The sequence below is a fragment of the Buteo buteo genome, chromosome 23 (genome assembly GCF_964188355.1).
Source record: "Buteo buteo chromosome 23, bButBut1.hap1.1, whole genome shotgun sequence".
Classification (NCBI taxonomy): Eukaryota; Metazoa; Chordata; class Aves; order Accipitriformes; family Accipitridae; genus Buteo; species Buteo buteo.
The window spans coordinates 7,776,166-7,803,543 of record NC_134193.1 but is presented as its reverse complement, the minus strand read 5'-3'; the positions used below and the strand labels follow the sequence as shown (position 1 = coordinate 7,803,543).

Genomic DNA, 27,378 nt, shown 5'->3' with positions numbered 1-27,378 from the left:
TACTTAAACTTTCAGTGCTTGCCTTAAGCTTTTCAGTGCTGAACAGCAAGGGAACAAACCACAGGCTTCAGGGCTTGCATTGGTGGTGGCTGGGGTCTGGAGTCGAGGAAAGCACACCATGGAGCAAGTTTGGATGACCAGCAGGCATAGATTCAGTCATCAGTCAATGCAGTAACAAGGCTGAGCTGGATGGACTGAGCTAAGGCAGAGAGGGCAGCCAGCCCAAAGCTTAGTACCTACAAGCATGGGTGCAGGGTTAGGGATCACCAGCCAGGGTTATCTCAAGGGCTTAGCTCCAGGAAGGTTTCTCAGGGCACCCTGGAGACCATTGACAGCTCTGGCCACATCCTCCAAACAGGAACCAAGTTCACATCCTTAGCGCTGTCCCTCCAGATATCCTCCTCAATGTCTTCCTGGCCATCGCAGTTGATAATCTGGCTGAGGCTGAGAGCCTGACCTTAGCCCAGAAGGCCAAAGCAGAGGAACGCAAGCGGCGGAAGATGTCCAGGTGAGTGCTGCAGTCCCTGGCAGTGGGAGCTCCCAGACCAGGTACTTTGGTGTGAGGGGTCAGAACAAAATCGCCCATACCTGTGCCCAGAGTTCAGTTCCTGCTCTCCCTTCCTCTCCACTCAGAGGTTACCCAGAGAAGTCTGAAGATGAGAAGCAGATGCTGGCAAAGAAGCTTGAGCAGAAAGCAAAGGGAGAAGGGATTCCTACAACAGCCAAGGTCAGTGCTGGTGGGGCTGAGCCTTGGGGAGCTCCTGGTGAGGGACCAGGCTCCTCCTCCCTCCAGCCAGGACTGACAAAGGCTTGGAGCCAGCCTGGGTCTGAACTCTTCTGGGCCAGAATCACTCCTCACCTTAGAATCCTCTGGTGATGGAGACTCTCTGGGCACAGACAGGACATGTTGCCTGGTGAAACAGGTCCATTGCTGAGTATCCTTTTCCTCTGATTCATTTCCTTGGCCACAGCCAGTTGTCAGTGGTTGAGATGGGCTGATGCACACCAGTGTGGAGGGGAGCAGAGCAAGTGAACAGCATCCCAGACCTCCTTGATGTCCACACCACACCTGTATGGAAAACCCTCTATTCAGCTGTGCCGACTGTGTGCAGAACTGCCTCTTACAAACATCTGGGCAGCAGCTGCTTCCCTATCCACTTTCCAGAGATGCCCCATGGGGAATCAGCCAGGAGTTACCCCATGTCTTATTCCACCCATGGTATAGGTGCATGGCCCCAGGCTCTTGCACAGCACACATTCCCCTGTCCCATACTCTTGGTATTGCTCTTTGCTCAGACTGTAGCATCCCTGAGGTATTTCCCCTCACCCTACTCCATCCTGGGCCAAGACTCCATGTGCTTGGTGCTGTACGGGCCGAATGCAGAGACACTGCTTGCCCTACATGACTTCCAAGAGGATAGGGTCTGGCCAACATGCAGCATTTGGCAGCAATACTGGCACACTCAGCTGCACGTCCTCTCTGTCTCTCCCTTGTTTCAGTTAAAAGTGGATGAATTTGAATCCAATGTCAATGAGATCAAAGACCCCTACCCTTCTGCAGACTTCCCAGGTAAGATGTGTCCCTGGCAGCACAGCAGGAAAGCTGGGGAGGAACTGCAGAGGGATGGTGCCAGAATCCTGGCTGTGTGAGGAGCAAAGGATGTGGTGACCCTCTGCCAGCCTTGGGGTACTGAGGTCCTCCTGGCACAGATGCCACATCAGGATCACAGGATCAGAGGATTGTCCGTAAGGTCACATTCCCTCTCCCTCTCTGGGTGATTCTTTCCTTTTCCCTCCTCATGGCCACTGTGCAGGTGATGATGAGGAAGATGAGCCTGAAATCCCCCTGAGTCCTCGGCCACGTCCCCTCGCAGAGCTACAGCTGAAAGAGAAGGCTGTGCCCATGCCTGAAGCCAGCTCCTTCTTCATCTTCAGCCCAACCAACAAGTAGGCATTGACCCTTCTCGCTGCCTCGTGGAGACAGGCCTGACCTGGGTAGTTCTGGCATGACCCTTCCCAATAGGGTCCTACTTGTGCGTAACAGCCAGCTCTGAAGGGAGCCAGCTCACTGGTAAAAGTCTCTGTGGAAGGGGTGCACAGACATCCCTTCATGCCTAGGGCCTTCCTGTCCTCAAGGTTTAGCCATAACCCTCTTCCAGGCTACCATGGCCCTATCTGATGTCCCTCTGGCCACTCTCAGCATCTCATGTCATTTCTGTCCATGGCAGGTTTCGGATGCTGTGCCACAGAATTGTCAATGCCACCTGGTTCACCAACTTCATCCTGCTCTTCATTCTGCTCAGCAGCATCTCACTGGCAGCTGAGGATCCTATCCGGGCCGAGTCCTTCCGCAACCAGGTACCTGTGTAGCTGTGGAGGGTTGGGATGAGTCGGGGAGACCTCATGGAGATCCCCCCAGCTCCCCAGTAAGCAGAGACCTGCTTGCCACATGTCATGCCTAGGCAGGTAGCTGTGATTTAATCCCTGCCTCTGGGAGGGAAATACACTCTGGAAGGAGAGGCTGGCTGTGTTTTCCATTCAGGGCACAGCTGGGACAAGTTTTTACTGCTCCATGTCTCAGTTTACTTCTGGGTGAAGAGATCCACCTGACAGGGTGTATGAGATTACCTTGGTTCAAGGCTGTGGTGGCTTATTGGACATAGGGACATCCTGTGAGGTGGTGTCACGGATGGAGTGATGCACTTGTAAGAGAGAAATAGCAATATGTTTACCGATACAAAACAGTGATTTAATGAAGTTTGTTAGTAAATGTGACAGTGGTTTGTTTAACAAGATTCGATGGCAAGGTATGCTTGATTATTTACTGGATGGAGGACAGGGTCAGACAAAACTGTCAGGGAGACCGTCCTGTAGAGTCACAAGGTTCAGAAAGGACCCCCTTGCATTCTGAACTCCTTCTCAGAGAGGAGTTTAGGTGTGGCTGGATCCAGACTTAGTCCCAGACTTGGTCAACGGTTTATGTCTAAAGGATTATATATGCACACTCAATCGTTTATATCACTTAACTTAGCTAAGTTTTCAAAGTTTTGGCATGCTTATTCCCAATTCACTTACCGAGTATCTGACGCAATAAGGATTCTCTCAACCTTGAGGAGTGACCTTGAGAGGTGTCTCTACTCAAGGGGAGATCCTGACATGCAGCCCAGCCTGCTGTCGTGCAGGAGAGCTCAACAGGCCCTGGGCTGTCCACTAGTTATGGAGTAAGATAATTGACTTATAGTCATATTTACATACCAACTACAGATGTTAGTTTCTTCCAAATTTGGCTTGAGTCAGACATTGACCAGTACCGTGGTTAGGTAGGCACATTACTCAAATTAGCCCTTGGCTATTGTGTTGTTATCTTGTCTCCCCCGAATCCACATGACCAGACACATCCATTACGACGGCCACTGGTGGTTATCACTTGAGCAGGGTTACGGGCAATACAGGTCAGGCTGGGGGGGGCAGCAGCAGGGAGCACACTGTTACAGGTAGCAAACTGGACCACTGGTGTGTGTGCAGCACCCTGAAATGCTGCTGACATGGAGCCGTGGTAGCCACAAGTCTAACCACACAAGGCATAAATAGGTCTGTACCAGTGCAGTGTCTGGCAGGGACCGGGGAGATCACATGTGAGAGCTTCCCAAGGCACTCAGTGCTTTTGGGGATCAGATGCTTTCAGGTGAATCAGGTCAAGCCCCACTCACTTGGAAACTGAGAGCTTGGTCCCAGGCTGCAGGTTGGATCACGCACTGGGGAAGATCAGCAAAGCTGAGGGAAGTTCAGGAGTCTTCTTGGCACTGGGTTTGCAGGCTCTGTTGAGCTAGGTGGGCTCCCCAGTCCACAGAGTGGATGGCAAAACCACAAGGCCAGGTTGTTTGAACACACTGAAGCATTTCCCATGTCACCCAAATCTCATCCAGTTCTTGTGCTTCTGTCCCCAGATTCTTGGATACTTTGACATTGGTTTCACCTCTGTCTTCACAGTTGAAATTGTGTTGAAGGTGAGTCCCTCTGCCCCGTGGTTCTGGCCACGCGCATGACCCAGTGCATGGGTCCAAACTGTTCTGGCCATGGGCACTCATGCTTGTTGGGTTTGGGTGCAAGCTTGAGGTCCCACTGAGGAGAAGCTGCTGGCTGATCCTCATGTCCCCAGAGTTCATGCAGTCTAGGTGGTGTGTGATCTGCCCCAGAGGCCATATGTCCCCTCTAGTGAGGTCAGACAGCCGAGTCAGCTGTGCTGTGGCACAGGGACAGATGGGCCATGGCACCAGCATTTTCATTCTGACATGCCCTTATGAAAAACTTTGAGAAAGAGAAAGCAATGGAAATCTGTGGAGTAAAACAGTAATTCAAGCAGCTGCTGCACGTTGCTCCCACTCCAAATCTCTTTACTCTTCTCCTCTTTAATTTGCTGAATGACTGGGAAGTGTTTTGTCTCCAGCCAGTACAGTACAGAGGCTTTCCAGCTGAAGTCCTCTTCCTGCCTGGCTGCAGAGCTAGTGGTTGGAGCGGGATAGGGTTCCCAGGCCATGGAGCTGTGAGAAGTCGCTTGTGCCTTGTCCACCCCAGGCCTGTGGAGGGATCATGCCCCCAAGACCTGCCTGGCCTCTTTCCTAACTCCTTCTGCTCTCCAGATGACAGCCTATGGTGCTTTCCTGCACAAAGGCTCCTTCTGCAGGAACTCCTTCAATATCCTCGACTTGCTGGTGGTTGCTGTCTCCCTCATCTCCATGGGAATCGAGTAAGCACCTCCACACTTTGCGGGGTGGACACTGGTCTGTTTAGCCTGGCAGGACAGCTGGGGTGCTGCAGCTCTCTGTGCTGGATGGAGAAGGAGCAGCCAGCCCAAAGGCTGGGCATTAGCCCATGTGTTAGTGTCCATAAAGTCATGCTTAGGGGGACAGGGCATGGACAACTGGGAGGCAGGGAAGCAAACTCCTTGAGTGTCAAAGGTGAAGATCTGTGTAGGAATTAAATTTGGAGCTGCTTTTCCAGCTGCTGATGTCTCTTGGCCTTATGTGGGGTGGTGGCTTGGTGACATCCGCATGTCTCTGCCAGCTCTTGCCCCTCACCCCTAGTCCCAGCCTGGCCTCCATGGCTGCTTGGGGGGGCAGTGCCAGGCTGACCTGGGCAGGGGAATCGTCCCAGCTCAGCTCTGCCTTCCTCCTCAGGTCCAGTGCCATCTCAGTGGTGAAGATCCTCCGGGTGCTGAGGGTGCTGAGACCTCTGCGAGCCATTAACAGGGCAAAGGGGCTGAAGGTAAGAGGGAGGCTGGGGCTGGGGGACCTTGGCCCATGAGAGTCCTCACAGGAGGTTATGTGGCAGGCATCATGCCGTGTGGGGTTTGCAGGGCCAGGAACCCAATTCCCTCTCCCCATCAGCGGAAGGGGTCTGCCCCATCCCAACGCTCTCGGCAGGCTCCTGTTCTTCCTGGGGCCCATCCCTGCAGTTGAGAGGGTGTGGGACACGCAGCAGAGGCTTGCCGCAGGCATACTTACTTGTGCACTGTCCTTGATCTCCACAGCACGTGGTCCAGTGTGTGTTCGTGGCCATCAAGACTATCGGTAACATTGTGGTCGTCACGACATTGTTGCAATTCATGTTTGCCTGTATCGGGGTTCAGCTCTTCAAGGTGAGAGGTGTCTCAGATGGGCAGAAGAGACGTTCTGCTCAGGCATATCCTAGACAGGCTCTTCCAGTCATAGCCCTTGGGGATGGTGTCTCCCAGTGTTGAGATCAGCACAGGCCATACTCTCTGTGTTCTGCAAGAAGAACTGCCTGCACCAGACCTCCTGGCAGAAGAGCCTGCTGTGGGAGGAGGGCAGGAAATGCCCAGGATACTGCCAGGTCCAGACAGCACATGTAAAGGGACCAGCTGCCTCGCCCCACTTAGTGCCTCGGTTTCCCCTTTCTAAGGTGGCAAGTGCTTCTGACTTCCTCTGCGCTTTGGATGCACAGTGTTTCCTTTTCACAGCACCACTCTTGCTCTCTGGGCCTTGGCTGCTCTAAGGCAGAGCTGGCCCTGGCTGAGCTCAGCCTTGTTCTAATAATTGAGCTTAAATTCCCAGCCAACGTGGGGAGAGCTTTCAGGACTCCCTGCAAACTGAGCAAATCTGTCAGCATACCTTAACTTTTAGTTGATTCTGTGGTTACTGCTTTCTTCCCTATTTTCCGAATAGTTGGCTCCCAGATAGGATGAGCTAGATAGGTCTCAGCTCAGGGCCTGGAAGATTTGTTCCCATCACTAAGCAACATTTACTTGTCACAGCCTGGGATTGACCCCAGGGTCTGCCATGGCTCATGAAATACCCTGTGAACTGGGTTGCATTGGCATGTAGAGTGGGGAAGCCGGTGGTGGTGTGAGGCAGGGGCCAGAGTCAGCACAGAGGCAGGGTGGGGACTGACTGTGGGCTGTGAAAAAGTCAAAACTTCCCAGGGCTTCTGAAGTCACAGCAAAATCATAGCCTCTTTTGATGTCTGTTAAATGCAGGGCAAGTTCTACAGATGCACAGATCCATCCAAGATGACGGAGAAGGAGTGCAGGTAAGAGCTCTCTGCAGCCCAGCACCAGCAGGGCAGTGGCCAGGGACGGGAGGGGTGTGTGTGGCGGGCGCTACTTGTGTTCCTGCATGGGGATGTTGCATCCAAAAAGTGGAGCTGAGGTCTCCTGCTGTTCCCCCTCACCCTAGGGTAAATCAGGAAAAAGCACAGGGCTATCCTCCACTCCCAGGGACCAAAGAGCCCTGGGCCAGCACTGCAGCAGGTGGGCTGAAGGGGGCCCTGCCCAGTAAGCACCACATCCTTTCTGCTGCAGGGGTTATTTCATCAACTACGTGGACGGAGACCCCACGCAGATTGAGCTACAGGAGCGTGTCTGGTTGCACAGCAACTTCCACTTCGACAATGTCTTCTCAGCCATGATGTCACTTTTCACTGTCTCCACCTTCGAGGGCTGGCCAGAGTGAGTCTGGCTGTGTGTGGGGCCTGCCAAGGAACAGGTCTGTGCTGGGAGCAGGTCACTGCCACAGGCCTTTACCATGGTAAAGGAAGAAGAGCTGCCCAGGCTGAGAAGCAGGGCTAGCCATCCTGGCAGTGGCTGTGGAGCTGACAAGGTCATCCCAGCAACCCTGTCCTGCTGTTGTTGGATTTGGGATGTCCCCAGTGCTCTCTGTAACCTTCCAGAGGAGAGATGGTCTTTCCCACCTAATTAGGATCTCTGTTGCCTCGCTTTTCCTCCTGCAGGCTGCTATACATGGCCATTGACACTAATGCTGAGGATACAGGCCCTGTCTACAACTACCGGGTGGAGATTGCAATGTTCTTCATCATCTACATCATCCTCATTGCCTTCTTCATGATGAATATCTTTGTGGGCTTTGTCATTGTCACCTTCCAGGAGCAGGGGGAGAGCGAGTACAAGAACTGTGAACTGGACAAGAACCAGGTAATGGGACTGCTGGGACAGGGCAAGGTGGACCAGCCCTGGATCTGGCACTGCTGGGGCTGGCTGATTTGGATCAGCCCTTAGTGGTGGCACTACTGGCGCAGATGAGTTGAACCTGCCCCAGGTCTGTTCGCTGCTGGGGCAGGATCAGCTGGACCCATGCCTTGCACAACGCAAGCCTTCCAGGGAAGGGCAGAGTGGACCAGAACCAGGGAGTGGGCCTTCTGGTGCAGGTAGGGTGCCCATACTGAACTGGAGCAGAGGGTTGTGCCCAGCTCTGGGCTCCTCAGTACAAAAGTGACATGGACGTACTGGAGTGAGTCCAGCAAAGGGCCCTGAGATGATTGAGGGTCTGGAGCATCTGTCATACAAGGAGAGGCTGAGAGCTGGGTCTGGTGTTGAGAAGAGAAGGCTCATAGGGATCTTACCTATGTGTATAAATACCTAATGGGAGGTGTAAAGAAGATGGCACCAGGCTCTTTTCAGTTGTATCCAGTGACAGCACAAAAGGCAATGGGCACAAACTGAAGAAAACAAGAAATTCCATTTAAACATCAAAAAAATCATTTTTTGTGGTGAGGGTGGTCAAGCACTGGAACAGGTTGCCCAGAGAGGCTGTGAAGTCTCCATCTTTGGAGGTATTCAAAGCCCAACAAGACACAGTCCTGGGCAACATGTTCTAGCTGGCCCTGCTTTGGGCAGGGGACTTTGACTAGAGGCACCTTCCACTGTCAACCCTTCTGTGATGCTGTCATGCTGTGATTCTGGCTGTGGACATCAAGGTTGAAAGCAGCAGAAGCGAGACTGGCATTGGCAGACGATGTGGCACGTGCTGGGGAGGACAGCTAGACAGGGATGCCTGCTGGCCCAAAGGAGGTGTTGGCATGCTCAAGCGTTGTGCAAGCCTGCAGAGGCAGCGTGGGCACCTTGAGCTGAGGGTGCCGGGGGTGATGTGAGCTGCACGTGAACCCAGCAGAGATGGCCCTGGCCTGCTGGGGAGGGAAGGGCCTGCTCAGCACCTCTCAGGTGCAGAGAGAAAACTCAGTGCCCCTTCACCTCTGGTTCATGTGATGTCTTCAGGCTGCTCTTGGCCCTGTCCTGAGAGACCCTGGGAAAGTGCCGTGATAACCAGGCAGGCTCAGGACTGGAGGGGTAGGTATGAGGGGAGCATGGCAATCTTTGGAGCCAAGTGGTGGCTTTGGAAACTTGGTCCCATGTGAGTGGTCTGAGGGTGTATTTGCAGAAGGCACAGCAGATAACTTGAACCATCGCTGTCCCTGGCCCATGTCGCTGGGCTGAGAGAGAAGGGAGGGATCCAACTTGTGTCTGTGGGGACGTGCAGCGTTGCTGGTGGTGCTGACTCTGTGCCTGTGCCCCTGGCACTGCCCTGTGCCTCACTGTGGGATCACACCTGCCCTCCCCTCCCCAGCGCCAGTGTGTGCAGTATGCGCTGAAGGCTCGCCCACTGCGGTGCTACATCCCCAAGAACCCCTACCAGTACCAGATCTGGTATGTGGTCACCTCCTCCTACTTTGAGTACCTCATGTTCTTCCTGATCCTGCTGAACACCATCTGCCTGGGCATGCAGGTAAGGGGCACAGTGCCCACCATGGGTGGTGGAGGGCTGTCCACAGCAGTGGATGGGCTAGCTCAGCCCTACCACCTCCAAGAGAGTTTCTGGGGTGGAGGTCTTTCCTACACGGCAAAGCTCGTGGTGTGTGCTCAGCACCCCTGGGGATAGGGCCAAAGTGGGACTGGTTGGAGGTGGGGATCCCATAGAAGGGTCTGCAGAGGGGAAATTTCCTTTTTGATGACCATTGCTGAGCCGTAGGTCTGTGGGAAGGGGATCTGCATCCAGTATGCACCTCTGAGCTCATAACAGAGGCTGGACCTACCGTGGGCTAACATGGCTCCTTCTGCCTTCTCCTCAGCATTACAATCAGTCTGCAGAAATGAACCACATCTCAGACATCCTCAATGTGGCCTTCACCATCCTCTTCACCCTGGAGATGATCCTCAAGCTCATGGCCTTTAAAGCCAAGGTGAGAGGAGGGCATGATCAGGAGAGCAGGAGAGGACCTCAGGCCAGGCCAGGGGGGTCCGTTTACCCTGCATTTGGCATCTCTCAAGTACAAACACCTCCAGGCCTGCAACTCCAGAGAACTTGTCCTTGTGAGACCCTTGGGGACCCCCATATGCAGGACCTGTGAGTTTCTGGAAGGACTACTGTTTGTCAGGGCTACCCTTGCTAGCCAAATCCAACCCAATCGAGCTGGCCATTGTTCCTATCTTCAGGGTCTCCTGTCACTGGTGGGGTCATATCTCTAGCCACCTTGATCCACTCTCCTCATTTCACACCATTGCAAGACAGGACCAAACAATTGACCAGAGGGTACAAGGTCTGACCACCATCCCTTCTGGCTCTACCTGAGGTGCCAGAGGTCACTGATGATCCTTCCTCTGGGCTCCAGCATCTCTCTCCTTGACTTAACCCTTGGATGTTCACTCCTCTTCTCTGGCTCTTCCCTGGCAGGGCTACTTTGGGGATCCCTGGAACGTCTTTGACTTCCTCATAGTGATTGGCAGCATCATTGATGTCATCCTCAGCGAGATTGACGTAAGTGTCGGGCTACTTGGGCACAAGGGTGTCCCTGCAGAACACTGCTGCCGGCACCTGCCTGAGGCTGTGCTGCAGCACCTGCCCTGGGCCGAGACAGGGATGCTGGTGTGGCATCCAGCTCTGCAGAGCGTTGGTGTCCTCTCCTCTCTCCCTGCTCTGCTTGGTTTTGAGGAGGGACAAGCCAGGATCAGCCAGATGAGTGTGTGGAGAACACAGCCGTGGCACTGTGGACCTTAAAGCACTGCTTAAACATAGGGGACCATCCCTGGCTGGCTGACATGTCACACAGCTCCCTCCTCTCCCGTCCCCTGAATCTGTAGGCACTGGGATCCTATGGTAGACAGTGTACTCACTCAGGATTGGACCATGAGCAGCAGGACGCGTGCCAGCCCCTGCCCCACTCACCCTGATTGTCTTTCCCATGCACACACCTGGACAAGCAGTCACCCACGCATCCAGCCTCAGATCGGTGCAGGTGGGAAGAAAAAGGGTCCCCACAGCTCCCTGTACCCACAGGACACTGTTGTCCCATGCTAGGAGAGGATCAGACACATCAAATATCAAGGCATTTGCTTTGCGTGTGTCCCTTTATACAGTAATCAACACATATACGCATACTGACTGTATATGTGTGCATGTGTATACACTATTTCAGAAGCTCTACACCATATAAACTGTGTGGCTGGGTGGCTGCAGGCAGTGGCTATATGGTAAGCGCTCTGCTGGGAGCATTTTCAGCGCAGTGCTAGGAAGCCAGCGTGCCACTGCCTTTCATAGCACTGGGACATCCACATCTGGTGTCTAGCACTGAAAATGCCCTTCTGCACCAGGAGATCGTGTGCTGCATTTAGTAGATCTGATGGTAACTCAGAAGCAGCTGTAGGACCGGGTAGATTATTAGATTATAGATTAACCCTCTCTAGTGACTTTGCATGCCGTCTCCTCTCAGGAGCAGGTCTTGCCAGCTCTGATGCACTGCAGGGCTGTGTCTGGCAGAGCTGCTGCTGCTGCCACCCCTGCACAGGGTGACCTTCAGCCATTCTCTGTGCCGGGGAGGAGAGGGTGTTCGGGAGTCCTTGGTGTGAGTCACCTTCTTTTCTGGAGGATGGTCCAGGCCTCACAGAGATGGGATGAGCAAAACCATCCAGCTTCCTTCCCTGTGACAGCAACAGGCTTCTCCCTACACAGCCCTGCACTTCGATACTACCGTCCTCTAGCCTCTGGGCTTCTCAGCCTTGACAAGCTCCCAGATTTCATGCCAGTGCCAGCAGCTTTCATCTGTCACTGGGTCCTCCAAGACCCCATCCTTGGCCCCCCAGCTCTCTGCACCTGTGAGCTGGTTTCCCATTGCCTGTCGGGTATCATTTCCTCCTTCCCCATCCTGTTGTCACGCAGAAATGAAGTTCAAAGGGTGCTCAAGGCCCTGCACTGGGCAGAGATTTTCAGTCCCTGTGGAGCGAGAGACTGGGTCAGTTGTCACAGATGCCAAAGTACTGCTGTGTTCAGCCATGGGTCTGTGGGGATGCCCAGAGACACAGGTCACAGGCACCTGGAGGAGTCCAGTGCCCTGGCTGGGCTGGCAGGGGCTGACCCAGGTGTTGTGCTCTGTGTGCCATAATGCCATTGGGAGTGGCAGGGCTGTGCAGAAGGCCAGGCAGGATTTCAAGAATGGTCCTATATGGCCTGAGCTTCCCTGGTCCTCTCCCCCAGGTCTGGATGCTGGAGCACTAAGGGTGCTGGTCTCCTGCCCCAGTCCCCCAAGCTCTTCAGGGACCTCTGTCACAGGCAGTCCTGCTCTGGCAAGTCTCATGCCCCAGTGACCATCTATGTCCCCTTCTGAGAGCAGAGCCCCTCATGGCTTCCCCACCCTTCCTCCATGTGCTTTCTTTTCCATCCAGCCCACATCTCTACCAGCATTGCCAAGCTTTTCCCGCCCACCTGGTGATGTGCAGGGGGATTAGAATTAGGAGGGGCAGGGCAACCTCACCTCCCCTTCCCGTAAGTCTCCTCCCTGCTGAGGGAGTGCAAGGTGGGTCTGTTACCTCCAGTCCCCAGGAGCTGTTTGCAGCCACTGCACTCATCATAGATCACCTTGCTGGCGCAGGCAGACGTTGAGGCCTACAGTGTTTTCAGGAGGGTGGCCTTCACAAAACAAGCCTGCACCTCAGGGCAGGGGTGGTGGGTGACAGCTTGCAGCAGCCGAGCCATTCCTGGTGGCATCCAGGCGCACAACTCTGGTTTGCAAAGTCTGTCCTCTCCTCCTCTCTCTTTCCATTCTGCATCTTTTCTCCTCCCTTATGTCTCTGTGTGTGGCTGTCAGGTTGAAGTGGTGGGGAGAGTTGTGCTGTCAGGAGCCCTCCGCTAGCCACCACAGCCAGATCCTCATGGCTGTTCAATCATTGAGTTCCCCCAGATCCCAGGGGGTATTGAGGGGTCTGGGGCAAGAGGGAAGTAGGGATCGGGGCCCCTCTGGCAGTGCTACCCCAAGCTCTGAAGTGTAGGGGGCTGGCAGTGTCCATGCTGCTGTGTCACTCCTGGCACTGCCTGCCCAGGAAGGTCAGCCTCTTCGCAAGGGCTGACCCTTCTGGCCTACCCAAAGCCTCTTGCAATCACTGGCTGGACCCCCAGGAGCAAGCCTGGTCTCTGCAGGGGGCACTGGGACTGGGCCACCCCATCAAGGGTCAGGTGTTGGTGTCTGCGCTGGGAAGGAGTCCCCCCTGCCCCAGAGTATCCTAGGCTCTCTGTAAAGAGGAGTGTGCCTCCAGCTAGCTTTAGGAGCCTCAAGGTTTGTGTGTATGTGTGTGTGTGCGTGAGCGAGCACTCCTCTGTGTGTGAATGCATGTGCCCTGTGTGTGCCAATGTGCATGCAGACCAGCAGTTCCTGCCTCTCAGTTAGTGGGTGAATGGTGCTGGGCAGTGGTTTGCCTCCTACTGACACATGGGACTACCAGTGTCAGTGCTCGCTCCCAGCAAACCTGTACTAGTTTTGTCTTGGTGTCCCAGCAGCCCTGCTGAGAGCAGCCCAGCTTCCTGCGGAGGAGCTGTGGGTTGGCTTGAGCTGGTCAGCTTGCCCCCAGATCCCAACTGCCACAGCCCTGGGGGTGTCCGTGGGAGGCAGCAAAATTACACAGTCCTGAGGTTTGGGCCAGATTTCCTGCTGGCCCATACACCCCTGCCTTATATGTCACAGCAGGTGAGATGCAGTGGGGCACAGAAGTGGGTAATCCCTCATGATCAGTGTGTTTCCCTGGCCATCCATCTGCTGCCTCTGCCCCGCAAAAGTCATGTCACTTTGTCTGTGAGCCCAAGTGACAGTGGGTCTCTCTGCCTGTCCTTCCCCTATGCTCCTCCTCTTGTCCCCAATTTCCATCTTACTCTCTTCTGTGTCTGTGTCTTCTTCTTCTGCAACCACCCATCCCTTCCTCCCTCTCATTCCTGCCTCACTTCTGCTGACTCTCTTGTTCTCTTGACAGACTGTTCTTGCATCCAGTGGTGGATTGTACTGCCTCGGCGGAGGCTGTGATAGCATTGTAAATATCAGCTGCATGTGCTTGCAGTGCCCCTCTCCTCTTCACTGCCCATGGCCATGCCAGCATGCCTGTAGCTGGTGTTTGCATGTGTCCTGCATGTCATTAAGATACACTAGACCCAGCTGCTCTGTCTGGGGTGTAGCTCTCCCCCTTGCTGAGAGGGACTTGGGGCAAGACACCCCACACACAGACACCCATTCCCACCCTGAGACGTACCGGGCCGTTCCCCAGCCCTCCTGGGTCCATCTGCTAGCCCAGCCCTGCCCTCCACCATCCCACCCCATCAGCACTGCAACATCTGACCTGAAAGGAGCATCTAACAAAGGTGTCCTTGGCTGTTGAGGGCAGGACAATTGGCCTTAGTTCCTCTGACCATCACCCTGTCTGTGTAAGGCCTGAAGGGATTTGCCTGAGCAAATGCAGCCTCTGACACTGTTAGCTGGAGAAATGGTTAGAGGAGCAACTCTTGTGCTGTGCCTTCCCCTAGGGAGCCAGCTGTGTGTGTCCTGTAGCTGCTGGCCTGATGTGCTGGGGAGCTGAGTGGACCAAGCCCTGTGCTGGTGGCTGAGACCACCATGAGGGTGCAGTGGGGTGGGGGTGTCCTGGGTTGGCCCATAGGAGCTCCCGTAGGAGCTCTGAAAATGGGGAGGGGCTGGCTGCAGGGTCCCATGCACTGGAACCTCTTCCCAGGGGTCCCAGGGCCCTAGTACTGGGAACACCAGAGGGCAAGCTGGCCTTTGCTGGGCACTGCCCAGGTCCTGGCAGGGGGGACATGGTGCACTGGAGCTGGTGAGATGTTCTTGACCACCATGCTCGCTGGGCAAGTGCTAGGCACTAGCAGAGTGAAAGGCAAAAGAAAGGAGTGGGGAGAGGAGACTGTGCTTTCCAATGAAGCCCTGGAAACTCAGAAATGCCAGACTGGGGAAACTGGAGCTGCTGGGAGGGGACTTCACAGCTGGATTTTGTTGCCCTGTAATAGCTGGGAGTGGGTGGGCTGGGTGATGGGAGTGACAGGCATCCAGCAGCAGCAGTAAAGCTATGGGAGGCCAAGGAGGCAGTGGGAAAGGCATCCCAAGTGGTGATGGAGTTGGGCTGGACAGTGCCTGGCGGAGGCCAGGATGGTCAGCTCATGGTTCCTGGTGGCATAGGCTGGGGCTGAGGCTGTGCCATGCTGGAGCAACCAAGTAAGCAGGTGACTGAGCCCCCAGCATCTCCAAGTGCCAGTGTCCCAGGTGCTCCCAGACAAAACCTGTCCCTCTGAGCCAAGGAGCTGTGCCTGCTGGCTCCCTTCCTGCCTAACCGTTCTGCCCTGAACCCAGGAATCCCCAGCCCTGGGACATGGCTGTTCAGCCCTGTAAGGGAGGAGGCCTGCAACCACCCCAAGAGCGTAGGCATCACTGCAGGTAGGGGTGACACTGGGCAGCGCTGCCCCAGAGCCACCCTGCCTTCAGTCCCTCCTTTGGTCCATGAAAGCCCTGCTGGGACATTCTCAAACCAATCTTTCTGTGCTTAAACAGCCATCATTAACCCTTCATGTGCCTGGTGCCTAGCCTACAGCTCACCTTACAAATGGGCCCTGAGGTGGGGGCGTCCCATATGGTACATACTGGCCAAGAGCCTGGAGGGACCTGAGCCTGTCCTTGAGTGGCCCTGTCTGGTGTGCGGTGAACAGCACAGCTCTCCCAACCTGCATTACAGCATGCCTTTCTCCCTGCAGTGTCCCGTCCCCTTAGCTAACAGGATTGCTCTCATACCCATAACCAGGTGTCTCTGCCCTGGGGGTCAGAGATGTGAGGCAATGGGGCTGGGGAGATGAACTCATTGGGAAGGCTGGAGGGGACGTGCCAGCACATCCTCTTTACAGTCTGGTCCTCTGTGCAGGCAGGGGCTGTGAGGACCATGACTGGTGGCTGGAGGGGAGGGGGAAATCTTGTTACCCTTCCCCCCCACCAGGACCTGGACCCCCCCTTGTCTGCCTGGAGGCATCAGCACCCACTGCCCTCCAAGTGTTGTGCTCTGCCTGCAGGACTCTGATGACAACTCCCGCGTCTCCATCACTTTCTTCCGACTGTTCCGGGTGATGCGGCTGGTGAAGCTGCTGAGCCGGGGGGAAGGTGTCAGGACCCTCCTGTGGACGTTTATCAAGTCCTTCCAGGTATGCGAGGAACAGTACTCCCCTCCCAGACAAGCACATGCCTTGGGCTAGCAGCAAGCTCTCATCCTCAGGCTAACTGGGTGAGCAGTCTGTCCTCACCAGGCAGAGGAGGAAAGCTCCAGTGCTGGCAGGCTACTGGCCTCAGACTGGACCAAGGGCTTGTGCTGTGTACGAGAACATTGCCTGTATGGGTGGGAAGATGTGGGGGGTCTCCCTGGCTGACACCACAATATGTCAAAGCTGGGCTGAGCAAGCAGGCAGGGCCTGCCAGGGCCCATCAGCCCTGGTCCCAGCAAGGCTGGGCTCTGCACCAATTGGGTAGCTCAAGGGCATGCTGCAGCATGTCAGCACACAGCCCCTAAGCCTGGACGGCTCCCTCAGCCCTGGGCATCCCTGGGTTGTACTCGGCCTTCATCCCAGCTGCAGAGATCTGGTGCTCCCTTGGGGGTTGGCATAAGCCTCCCATGCATGAGAATTGGAGAGTGGGGCTAGTGGGAGGGTGGTTAGAGGAGCAGGCAGAAAGTAAGCTGTCCCCTCCTGATGTGGAGGCCTGGATGCTGGCCTCATGCAGTAGCCCCAGACCCAACCTCCTGTGCCTGGGACGCCTTGATGCTGGGCTGGTGTCTCACATGAGCCATGGTCCTTTTGTCACAGGCTCTGCCCTACGTAGCCCTGCTGATTGTGATGCTTTTTTTCATCTATGCTGTGATCGGGATGCAGGTGAGAGGCACAGGGGTGGGATTTGGTCTTGAATGGATGCCCTGAGCCTGGTAGCATCCAGGGAGATGGGATGGAGAGGGACTAGGTCCTCTGCCAGGCACTCCCTGGGACTTTGCACATAATGGGACCATTTTACCCTGGTCTCCAAGGATGCTTACAGCCCAACCAGCCTCCTCCCATGCCTAGGCTGCAGCTAGGGCAACTGAGGCACACAGCAAATAGCACTTTCAGAGTCAACGGAACAACCTAGACACACAGTCGCCAGTGCTTGTGCCTGGTTCGTAAGACCTTGTCTTCTTGGCCCAGGTGAAGTGCAGCATAGACAGGAGCATTTTCAGCATAGGCAGGAATGTCCAAGGAACTCATGAACCCCAGAGCACTCACACCTCCATCTCAGTCTCTTTTGGGGACACCCAAACAAAGTAAATGAGGAAGAGGAGCTCAGGGACAGGGGTGCTCTGGAGGGTGGTCAGTGCCTGAGAAAGGGTGCTGGGGACCTGACAATGTGGTTTACAGATGTTTGGGAAGATCGCCATGGTGGACGGGACGCAGATCAACCGAAACAACAACTTCCAAACCTTTCCACAAGCTGTGCTGCTGCTCTTCAGGTCAGTCTTGTCTGGGCAAGCAAGCCACTCCAGAAGGGAGCTGGGCTCAGAGTTGGCCTGGGAGCCCACCAACTTGGAGTGAGGGAGATCAGCATTTCTGTAGCTGATTTCTTTTTTGCCATACAGAAAAATGTCTTGCAGCAGTGGAAGCATTTCAGGAGTGGCTGTTGGTTTGCCTGGTGTGGCTGAGCTGCAGGAAAGAGGGACACTTTGGGGTTCCTATTCTGAATGTTTCCTTCCCAGACTGGATTTTAATTTGTGAATTGTGAGGATGCTCCAGGGGAAGCAAAAGCTCAGCCCAAGGCTTTCCTTGACTCCAAACACTTCACTTCAGAGCTTTGAATAGCAGACTCCCCACAGCAAGCTCAGGATCCTGGCTGCTCCTTTCCCAGTGGCTCCCCATTCGCCTCCCTGCATGCCCAGCTCATGTCCAAGACAGGCAGGGATCAGCTGGCATCCCCTCTCCTCAGGTGTGCAACCGGTGAGGCCTGGCAGGAGATCCTGCTGGACTGCAGCTACGGCAAGCTGTGCGACCCCGAGTCAGACTTTGCCGAGGGCGAGGAGTACACCTGTGGCACAGGCTTCGCCTACTTCTATTTCATCAGCTTCTACATGCTCTGTGCCTTCCTGGTATGCCAGCTCCCACAGGGCTCTCTTTGGCACCCCTGTCCTGGCCCTGGGCAGACCCTGGTGTTGAGTTAGCCTTGCATCTTGTGGGCTGAGCCCACAGCACCCTCTTTCTAGGGGCATCACCCCCATACCCACCTATCCAGCCATGCTGTTTACCTGACACTGCACTCCTGTGGGGCCCAGGATCCCCCATTAATTCCTTCCCACAGCTCCCATGTTCTGCCGTCTAGATGTGTCTGTGTTGGCTCTTGCAAGGGTGGAGAGGGAAGAGATGCCCTGTGCCTGCTGCAGCCTTTCACATGATCTCCTTGGGTGGGAGGCCCAGCCCTGCATGGAGTGGCCCACAGCATCCCCTGGCTCCAGGAGAACCTAAGCCCCTTCTCCCAAACACGTCTGCCTGTTTTCCCATGGCCCTGGCTGGGGCCCGTGGGCGGCACTGCCCGCTCCATGCTGCCAGCCGCAAGGGTTGTCACTGTCCCTTTTCCCTGGGGACCTGCTGAGTGCTTGGACCTACCCTAACTTGCGTCCTTCACACCTGCTCCTCTGCCTTCAGATCATTAACCTCTTTGTGGCCGTCATCATGGACAACTTTGACTACCTCACACGTGACTGGTCCATCCTTGGGCCCCATCACCTGGACGAGTTCAAACGGATCTGGGCTGAGTACGACCCCGAGGCCAAGTGAGTGACAGGGGGTGAGTGGCAGGGAGGGGATGGTCCGTGGGGAGCCTGGGATGGGCTGCCCTGAGACACGCATGGCAGTGTGAGCTGTGGCACTCTCTAAGAGTTAGATCCCAGCATCTCAGAGGTGGATGAGGACTTGCCAGCATATTTCAGGGCTGATACAAGCCATTAGGGTGTTTGGGGACTTGAGACTTTCAGTGTCCTCTTCATCCAGCCCTGTTAATGCTGCCAACTAGGAGTTGGCATGCCACTGTGAACCTTTATCTGCTGTCTGGTGCCATGGGGAACAGCTACCTTCCCCAAAAGGAGCATAGGGAACTGTAGGGATTTGCCCACTGCAGGAGCACAGGACAGGCCACAAGGATGAACCCTCCCAGCCCCTGCCCGAACCACTATCCCCTATGTCTGCCACCACACTGCTGATGCAGTTTGTTGCTCCACAGGGGAAGAATCAAACACTTGGATGTAGTGACTCTGCTGAGACGTATCCAGCCTCCCCTGGGCTTTGGGAAGTTCTGCCCACACCGTGTAGCTTGTAAGGTAAGAGCCAAGGGGGTGGCAGGGTGTGTGGGCACGAGGCATCTTCCCCAAGCTGTCTCTGCATCCTCCCCAGGGAGGCTGAGGGTGACAATCCAGCCAGCTTCCCAGTGTCATGGTTTATATGCATGCTCTGACCTCTCATGTTTAATGGAGGGGAGTATACTGGGCACAGTGAGAGATGCTGTTAACCTGCATGGAGCTGATGTATTTCAGGCTCCTGAAGATAAGGACTTGCCTGTGCTTAACCCCACACTGAGGGGGATGGCACTGGTGGGCTGGTCTCTGCCCAACCTGGAGCCCTCAGTGTAGAGGAACACCCAAGCCACACTGGGGTGCCCCACATCTGCATCTGGTGCAGGAGGGAAATGCTGGGCCTGAGTACCTGGCCACATCAACTGGACTGTAGAAGTTTGTTTCCAAGGGCTGATAGCACTGAAGGAGCTGCAAACAGCGGCTCTGTAGGCATGAGTACACTTTTCCTGGCTTAGCTCATTCTGCACAAGTCCAGGGCCTGTGTGAGGCTCACATGTAAACCACATGGGCAGGGGCTCAGGCACTGGTGTAAACCCTCGTGGATCTTGGGCAAACTCATTAGGAGGTCTGATGCCCAAATGCCTCACGGCAACCTGGGGCACTTTTTGGAGGGTGGAGCGGAACACAGAATGACTCCCGTCTCCCTGAGACCAATTCTGTGTCAGTTGCTGGCTGGTTGTTTAGTCTGGAGAAAAGGAGGCTCAAGGGAGACCTTACCGCTCTCTACAGCTACCTGAAAGGAGGTTGTAGTGAGGTGGGTATCGGTCTCTTTTCCCAAGTAGCAAGTGATAGGACGAGATTAAATGGCCTCAAGTTGCACCAGGGGAGGTTTAGATTGGAGGTTAGGAAATATTTCTTCACTGAAAGGGTTGTCAAGCATTGGAACAGGCTGCCCAGGGAAGTGGTTGAGTCACCATCCCTGGAGGTATTTAAAAGACATGTAGATGTGGCGCTTAGGGACATGGTTTAGTGGTGGACTTGGCAGTGTTAGGTTTACGGTTGGACTCAATGATCTTAAAGGTCTTTTCCAACCTAAATGACTATGATTCTATGATTTTCTCCCCCGTAGGTTGGGTTATTATTTTCACCGATCTGATCTGGCTCTGCCTGCAGCTTGGTCTGGTTTAGCTGGGTGGTTAGGATGAGTGATGTCGCTGCCCCTGGCCCATGTGCTGCCAAGCGGAGGTGCAGAGCCCCGTGGGCCTGGGCAGAGCAGGTAGAGCTGGGAGGGCTCCTTGGCTGGCAGCTCAGTGCCAGCCTCTCCCCAGCCAGCATGGCTGCCCTCCAGCCAGGACAGGCTGTGTGTTTGCGGGGAGCTGCCAGCCTGCTCTGCTGCCTGGGGTCACAGTTGTTGGTTTGCTGTGCAGCGTCTAGTGTGCATGAACATGCCCCTGAACAGTGATGGCACCGTCACCTTCAATGCAACCCTCTTTGCGCTGGTGAGGACAGCTCTCAAGATCAAGACAGAAGGTAAGACATGCTCCTGTCTGCCTCTGTGGCCTGATGGGGGGATGCTCTCCTTGTGCTGCAGGGTGCTGGTTATGCACCATTCCCCTACTCTGTCTGGGGACCTCAGGGCACTTGCCTGTGGGGCTAGACCCTCTGGTGCAACCCTTGGCTTCATACTATTAATTATCTCATTGGACCAGAGACCATGGGCACATGCATGGGACTGCTCAGGCCAAGCCTGGAGGACATTATTAGTTGCAGGCACGTGTGTTGCAGCCCTGAAGAGTGAACCATTGCCACCCCAGCTGCATAGCTTCACCCTGAACAGCTCAGAAGTGGTTCTGACCCAGTTCCCATCCCTGCCACAATGCAGAGCCACCGGCCTCCCTTCCTGCACTGTTGAGTGTAGTCTGATCTCCCCCTGCCCTTGGCATAGCACCACCTGCTCCAGTTTTGTCTTTTGCCATGTATTTATGAGTTCAGACTGGAATGGGAGGGGATGGATCCTCTTTGAATTTAGCTGTGCTGGGGAGGAGTTGCTTTCACCCCCTTCTTTGCCAGCAGCGTGGTTATCAAAGCCCTGCTTTGTGAAGATGCCACACCAGTTTGTTTCCTTGCCTGTGGGTTAGGCAGTATCACATAAGCAGCTCTGTGGTTGGGCTGGGGCAGCCAGCTCTGGCAGGAGGTGAGGCTGGGCAGTGGTGGGCCACAGGGGCTGGTGTCTTCCAGCAGCATGGCACAAGTGCCTTCCCTCCAGCTGGGGTGGGGAACATGGCCTTGAGCAAAGTGCAGGCAGCCCTGGGAGGAGCACAGGAGATCTCAGAGCACGCATGGGGACAGACTGGGATTGCAGGTGAGCAGGAATGGTAAAGCCTGTGAGAGCACCAAAGGGGAGGTCAAAGTCTGTTGTTGATCACCGGAACAGAGACAGTGGCACTAATGCTCTACCCGTTTGCTAGGTCTGACTCACTCTATAGTTAAAGTCTTTTTGCTAAAATCAAAGCCTCATTCTTACAAAGCTCATTTTTGTTGAGTGGGAAGGCTGGAGAGGAGCTGTCACACCCCAGAGGAGTATGGCCAGGTTTTCACATGCTTTGTCTTCACCTATGTTCACATTCCCCTGAGAATGAACAGCTCTGTCCTGCTTGCTTTTCTTACAGGTAACTTTGAGCAGGCCAATGAGGAGCTCAGAGCCATAATCAAAAAAATCTGGAAGCGAACAAGTATGAAGCTTTTGGACCAGGTCATCCCACCTATTGGAGGTATGTCACCTGGTGGTACTTCCCAGAGGGGCAGAGTGACACCTGGTTGGGGTCTCAGCTGCTCCAACAACTCGGGGCCTTGTGGTAGGTGGTATCATCATGTTGGTTTCCTCCCCTCCAGATGATGAGGTGACAGTGGGAAAATTCTATGCTACTTTCCTCATCCAAGAGCATTTCAGGAAGTTCATGAAGCGCCAGGAGGAGTATTATGGGTATCGGCCCAAGAAGAACCCTGTGGAGATCCAGGTTGGTAGCGTGTGGATGGTGTTGGAGGGGTGACCCTTCCTGGGGGTGGTGGGGAGCTCTGCAGATCAGGGAAGACGCTTCCCATAGCTCAGGAAAGTCCAGGGTGACTTAGAGAGACAGAGCTGCAATGACATATAGGGACCCCTGTGCCTCAGGCACACTGCTGAGGGTGACCTTAGTCTCCAGGGTGCAGGCGACTCCGGAACAAGGAGATTTTTTACTTTCTGCCCCGCTGACTTCAGCTGCAGAGAGCGCTCAGCAGGGTCTGATGCCTCACTAAGCAGTTTTAAGACCTGGAAACCCCCACCACAGACCAATGTCTAGGCTGAATGCTGCTCATCCAGACCCTTATCCACCTACTCTTCTCCATTCCAGGGTCTTCTCCCTTTCCTCACCTTAGCAGTGTTGTGGATATTTCTGTGTGCGTGATGCTCTCTGTATCATCTCTCATTGCCTAGTGCAACATCATATGGAGAGGGGTTGCTGTGCTTGAACTTGAGCAGGACCACTGCAGTCTGAGAACCCTGCAGAGCACCCCTGAAGGATGCTGTCAGGGTGGGATGGAAGAGGATTTATGTGCCTGGCCAGAGCAGCTGGGATGTCCCCAGCTTCTCCTGACCTTACAGGGAGGAAATCGCTTATAGAGATAAAAGACCAGGCCCCAAAGGTGCAAGGCAAGGAAAAGAGCCAGGGCCCAGATCAGATACCTCCAGATCAGGGACAAAGGCATAGCTACCCCTTGGGCATCACCAGCCAGACCCTTCGTCAGACTGCCCTTAGCATACCTCCTTGTGGGACAACATTAGCCCAGAAGCTGTTTCAACAAGCACAGAGCCAGCCAGTCGCAGGGCGACCCATGGCCTGTCCCTGGTAGGAGACCTGGCAGGGCAGCATGGCTTACCAGGTGAGCATGCTTCGTCATGTTTTCCTCTCCAAAGACCAAAGTAAGAGGGGTGGTGGGGCCAGGCCATATCCAGCCATGCCTTCTTGTTCCCACCAGGCTGGGCTGAGGAGCATTGAAGAAGAAGCTGCTCCCGAAATTCATCGGGCCATTTCTGGGGACCTGACTGCTGAGGAGGAGCTGGAAAGAGCAATGGTGGAGGCTGCTATGGAGGAAGGGATATACAGGGTGAGTGCAGCCCTCAGGGCACCCCAGGTGGTGGTGGTCCCACCCAGCCACCATTTCGATGTGTCAGTGGTGGGTCAGCATGGCTACCAGCAGCTGGAAGACACTCCACAGAGGTGAGCCTGACCATGAAAGCCAAGTGTGGACCAGAAGGATGGATCAGCACTTCTTTCCTCCCCCAAGCATTAGGACATCCTGGTTGAGTCATCCTGGGCAACCTGCTCCCTGCCTCAGTTTACCCTCTGTAAAAGGACCCTTCTCATGTGCCTGGCAGGAGTGTGCTGAATGCTTACTCAGAGGTTTGCAGGGCCCCATTCACACCTTCTGCCAGGCTAAGGCAGGACAGCTCAGGTGTCATCATCACCAGAGCAGGAGCAGATTCACTTCCCACTCCCTGGGAGTCTTTGAGACAGCCTAGGCAGCTGTGGTATTGCAGGGTTGCACCTCCTGCTGTGTCCAGAGGTGCCACTGGCTCAGGCTATCCCATAGAGGTAGCAGGATTTGTCATGCACCGGCCTGGCTCTCATCCCAGTGCTGCTGCGTGACCATCACCCCTCAGTGCCTCAGTTTCCCCACCTGGGCAGTGAGGCTTTTGAAACTGTGCAGTCTGCAAGGCCCGAGCAGAGATACGAGCAGAGAGACCACTGTTCCCATGGGCATCTCCGCATGTCTCCTCCCATGGGAATGGCTCCAGGCCTCCCCTGATGCCCTCCCTGTTGGTTGCAGAGGACGGGTGGCTTGTTTGGCCAGGTCGACAGCTTCCTGGAGCCCAGCAGCCCCCTGCAGCCCCACGTGGCCAGCCAGAGGCCCCTGCAGTTCACAGAGGTGGGCAGTGAGGACCTTGATTCCCCCGTCTTCCTTGATGACTTCCCCCAGGAAGGCAACACCAACGTCAACAATGCCAACAGCAACGACTGGCTGGAGAGGTAAGGGCTGGTGAGCCTCACGTGGGCAGGTGAGGAGGGGCAGAGCTGGGCCGTGCCTGGTGGCTCCCAGCGGGGCTGTGCTGGTGGCTGGCTGCACATCGGTCTTGCCCAGGGGTTCTCCGTGGACGGGTAAGGTCTGGAGAAGTGGCTGAGTTGCAGCAGCGACGTCCCTGCAGACTGGGGGAGGAATCGAGCGCTGGCTGTGGAACTGGCTCCATGGACACAGGAGCTTTGTGCAGAAATTCAGCCCTTGGAGTGTGAGCCAGGGCCCAGGCAAGGGGACAGGGAGGGCAGACACCCCTTGCTGGTCCCCAGACCCCAGCCTGGCACTCCCAGATATGTCCCCAGAACACGCAGGGTAGCTCCAGGGCTGGTGTGTGGCTCCGCATATCAGCGCGTGTGACTCCCTACGTACCCTTCTTGTCCTTCCCATCACTCCTTCATCTCAGTGCCATGAGGGTCGAGGTGGACAGCAAGGCTCCAGGGATTGTAGGAATGACCCTTCCCCCTTCCCCGCCAGTCTCTGAGTGCCAAGGCCCAGGTAGGGGCCACCAGCACCTGCCTGGGCACAGGTACAAGGACAAGGGTTACCAGTGTAATAGGATGTACTTAATCCTACTTCTTGGGGTCTCCACCCTGTTCATCCATCCCAGGTGCCCCTCCTGGTCTGCCCCCCGCAGCTGCATTCCCTAGGGTGGAGAAGGTGGGGAGGGCTGCACCCCTGGGTGGAGCTGATCTCAGTGTGTGGTCCCTGCTCAGGCTGACCCACCTGCCTGCCCTTGCCAGGATGGAGTACGAGGACGAGTTGCTGACGAAGACAGTGCAAGCAGCATCCAGGCGTCCAGTGTGGGGTGAGTCTCAGCGTTGTTCCTCTTCTGGGGGATCTTGACCAGCCCAAGGGCCAGGGAGGGGGAAGGGGCTGATGTTGGCAGGCAGGAGGAGGAGACACAGACCCCAACAACTTGGGGTTAGCTGAGAGCCCTGAGCACAGCAGGACCTGTTTGGGCAGCTCCAAGAGACCCTCCTCCCACCTTCCCACCCTCTGGGGTGATGGAGCATGGAGCCAGTGCCTCAGGCTGGGGGAGGACTGGCCATCTCTGGGCAGCAGGGCCACAAGGCCATGTTTGTTTCTATAACCAGGGACTTCTCCTTCCCAGCCACGAGTGAGGAGCCAGCACAGGGCAGTGGGCAGGTGCTGGGACTTCAGTTGGTCCTGAACTCCTAAGCCCTTTTGGTTTCCCCAGTCTAGTTAACGCGTTCCCAGCTTTGGGTGGCAGTGGTGTCCTTGCTCTTGTGCCCATCTGATGTCCCCACCTTTCCCTCTCCCAGAACGCAACCACCCCTTACCTATGGAGAGGCTGCAACGGAGGCCGAGCAGGAGGCAAGGGTCCACCCCTGGGGGTCATACATCATCAGCGCTGCACCTTCTCCCCCAGGAGGTAAAGAGGGCAATGTATGTCCAGAGGCAGTGATGTGGGGTACATGGATGAACCTCCCTCCCTCCTGGGAAAGGCTGTTGCAGCCATGCTGGAGAGGAGCCTGTCTCTAGGGCTCCCTACCATGAAGCCAGCTTTCCTGAAGCTTTCCTTTCTGATCAGCTCAGGGAAGGAGCCAGGCCCCCATCCCACTGCTGCTGGAGGCACGTGGTGCTCATCCAAGCTGAGACAGCTCAAAGCAGCATCTCTCTGGCTCCCTGGCTGCCTCCAGAGCCAGGGCAGAAAAAAAGGGTGTATCAGTTTGCTCCCACACTCCCCTGGCTGCCCTTGGCTGGCCATGGTGCCTGCAAGTGCCAGGGCAGGAGGTAAGGGCTGGTTCCCAGCTCTCTCTGCCCACATGGCCCTGCTGGTCCCATTGTGGGTGGTGCCCTGGACCCGGGAGCTCCAGCAGGATGGGACTGTATGTCCAGGCTGGGGATAGTACCTGCAGCCCCCACATTAACGTGGGAGAAATCTTCCATGGGCATTGCCCAAGCCCAGGCTGCAGCTTTTTTTGCTCCTCTTGCCCAGCTGCCCAGAGAGGATGGCACTGTGACAGGAACGGCGTGCAGTTCAGGATACCAGCAGGGTGAAAGCGATGACCCAAGCACATCCTCCACCCCAGCCATCACCTTCCTCATTCAGGAGGTAAGGCAAGGGCAGAGGGAAAGGCAGGGCTTCCAGGGAGTGAAAGGGGCTGGCAGGGGTGCCATGCTCATGCTAAGTTGGGAGGTTGGAGGGCAAAGCTTAGCTAAGAGGGTGAGCAGCAGGTATGTGCCAGCACAGAGGGCAGCAGGGAAAAGGAGGCAAGGGTGGGCTGCCTGCAGCAAGGGACACTTCTACAGACTGAGCACACATTGGGCTGTGACCCCATCCTCTGCTGCAGGCTCTGATCTCCGGGGGCCTTTCAGCTCTGGCCCATGACCCATCCTTCGTAGCAGTGACCAGGGATGAGATGGCGGCCAGCAGCCAGCTGGAGATGGATGAAGTGGAGAAAGCAGCTGTGGAGCTGCTAAAGGGAAGAGAAACACTGCAGGGTTCAAAAACTGGCTCTGCCCCCCAGGACACCTTGGCCACATCACCAGCCAGCTCCCCAGGGCTCAGTGCAGCTCCCTCCCAAAAGAGCATTGCTGTCACTCACCTGTGAGCTGCCTGCCGATGCAGACCAGCAGGCACGGTCCCTTCAGGAGCTTGCAGGGGGTTACTGGAGCAGTGCCACACTGCTCCCACTCTCTGCCTGGGGTCCTGGTGGGCTCTGTCCAGCTGCAGGAGGATTTTTGGGCCAGGTCTCCAGGATGCTGGTGCAGGACAGGACAATGCTGTGGCAGCAGGGTTTTGCAAGAGCTGGACCGGTCATTAAAGTGTTCCTGCTGTGTGACTCTGTGGATCCCCTGTCCCCTCCTTCCCCTGCTACCCTGCCTGCACGGCCTGTGCCTGTGGCTGCTTGCTGCCAAGCCCAACCTGCGGAGGGGGCTGCAAATGCGAGACCACATTTAACCAAAGCTGGCAGTGATTCATGTGGCAGCTTCCAGTCCCCATGCTGAGGGAGGTCTGTCTCTGCTCCCAAGTGCTCGTGCCTCAACCAGCTATTTTGAGGTGCCAAGCTCTGGGAGTCTCCTGGTATCCCAGCAGCTGGACCCAGCGTCCTGATGTCTCTGCTGGAGCCTATCCCTCCTGCTTGCAGCCAAGCCTGTCCTGTGGGGAAGAGGACAAGTGGCTTGGGCAGATTTACCTTGGGCTTGGGCAGCAGGCAGGCCCAGGCTTTGTGCCATAGCAAGGCCTGGGGGCTTCTTGGCTCACTCTCCCAGCTAGGTAAGAAACGGGATGGGGCAGAGGCATGAGAGCACGTCCAGGTTGGTGCAGGAGCCCTGGGTCTAACCAAGAGAAGAGTTGGCCACTGCAGTGTGATTTCTGTCACTTCAGG

General features: G+C 55.7%; 1 protein-coding gene across 7 annotated transcripts in view; it reads left to right on the top strand.

Moving 5' to 3' along the window:
• The window catches only part of CACNA1S (calcium voltage-gated channel subunit alpha1 S), a 52,853-nt gene extending 26,021 nt beyond the window's left edge, over window positions 1-26,832 (top strand). For 3 of the 7 annotated variants that reach the window (XM_075055562.1, XM_075055561.1, XM_075055567.1), the window contains 31 exons: window positions 394-508; window positions 634-727; window positions 1,501-1,570; window positions 1,815-1,947; window positions 2,229-2,358; window positions 3,948-4,007; window positions 4,641-4,747; window positions 5,178-5,265; window positions 5,531-5,638; window positions 6,497-6,549; window positions 6,821-6,967; window positions 7,249-7,450; window positions 8,880-9,038; window positions 9,382-9,492; window positions 9,984-10,067; window positions 13,544-13,600; window positions 15,627-15,755; window positions 16,410-16,475; window positions 16,992-17,083; window positions 17,554-17,713; window positions 18,267-18,394; window positions 18,841-18,937; window positions 20,338-20,440; window positions 21,580-21,681; window positions 21,803-21,927; window positions 22,928-23,056; window positions 23,780-23,979; window positions 24,739-24,830; window positions 25,309-25,418; window positions 25,986-26,102; window positions 26,341-26,832. In XM_075055562.1, the coding sequence (XP_074911663.1) occupies window positions 394-508; window positions 634-727; window positions 1,501-1,570; window positions 1,815-1,947; window positions 2,229-2,358; window positions 3,948-4,007; window positions 4,641-4,747; window positions 5,178-5,265; window positions 5,531-5,638; window positions 6,497-6,549; window positions 6,821-6,967; window positions 7,249-7,450; window positions 8,880-9,038; window positions 9,382-9,492; window positions 9,984-10,067; window positions 13,544-13,600; window positions 15,627-15,755; window positions 16,410-16,475; window positions 16,992-17,083; window positions 17,554-17,713; window positions 18,267-18,394; window positions 18,841-18,937; window positions 20,338-20,440; window positions 21,580-21,681; window positions 21,803-21,927; window positions 22,928-23,056; window positions 23,780-23,979; window positions 24,739-24,830; window positions 25,309-25,418; window positions 25,986-26,102; window positions 26,341-26,601 (3,629 nt within the window). In that variant the 3' untranslated portion in view covers window positions 26,602-26,832. Of the gene's footprint in view, window positions 1-393; window positions 509-633; window positions 728-1,500; window positions 1,571-1,814; window positions 1,948-2,228; window positions 2,359-3,947; window positions 4,008-4,640; window positions 4,748-5,177; window positions 5,266-5,530; window positions 5,639-6,496; window positions 6,550-6,820; window positions 6,968-7,248; window positions 7,451-8,879; window positions 9,039-9,381; window positions 9,493-9,983; window positions 10,068-13,543; window positions 13,601-15,626; window positions 15,756-16,409; window positions 16,476-16,991; window positions 17,084-17,553; window positions 17,714-18,266; window positions 18,395-18,840; window positions 18,938-20,337; window positions 20,441-21,579; window positions 21,682-21,802; window positions 21,928-22,927; window positions 23,057-23,779; window positions 23,980-24,738; window positions 24,831-25,308; window positions 25,433-25,577; window positions 25,917-25,985; window positions 26,103-26,340 lie in introns of those variants that run through there. The other 4 variants (XM_075055563.1, XM_075055565.1, XM_075055566.1 and 1 more) reach the window with 4 other exon arrangements.
• The last annotated feature ends 546 nt before the right edge of the window (window positions 26,833-27,378 follow it).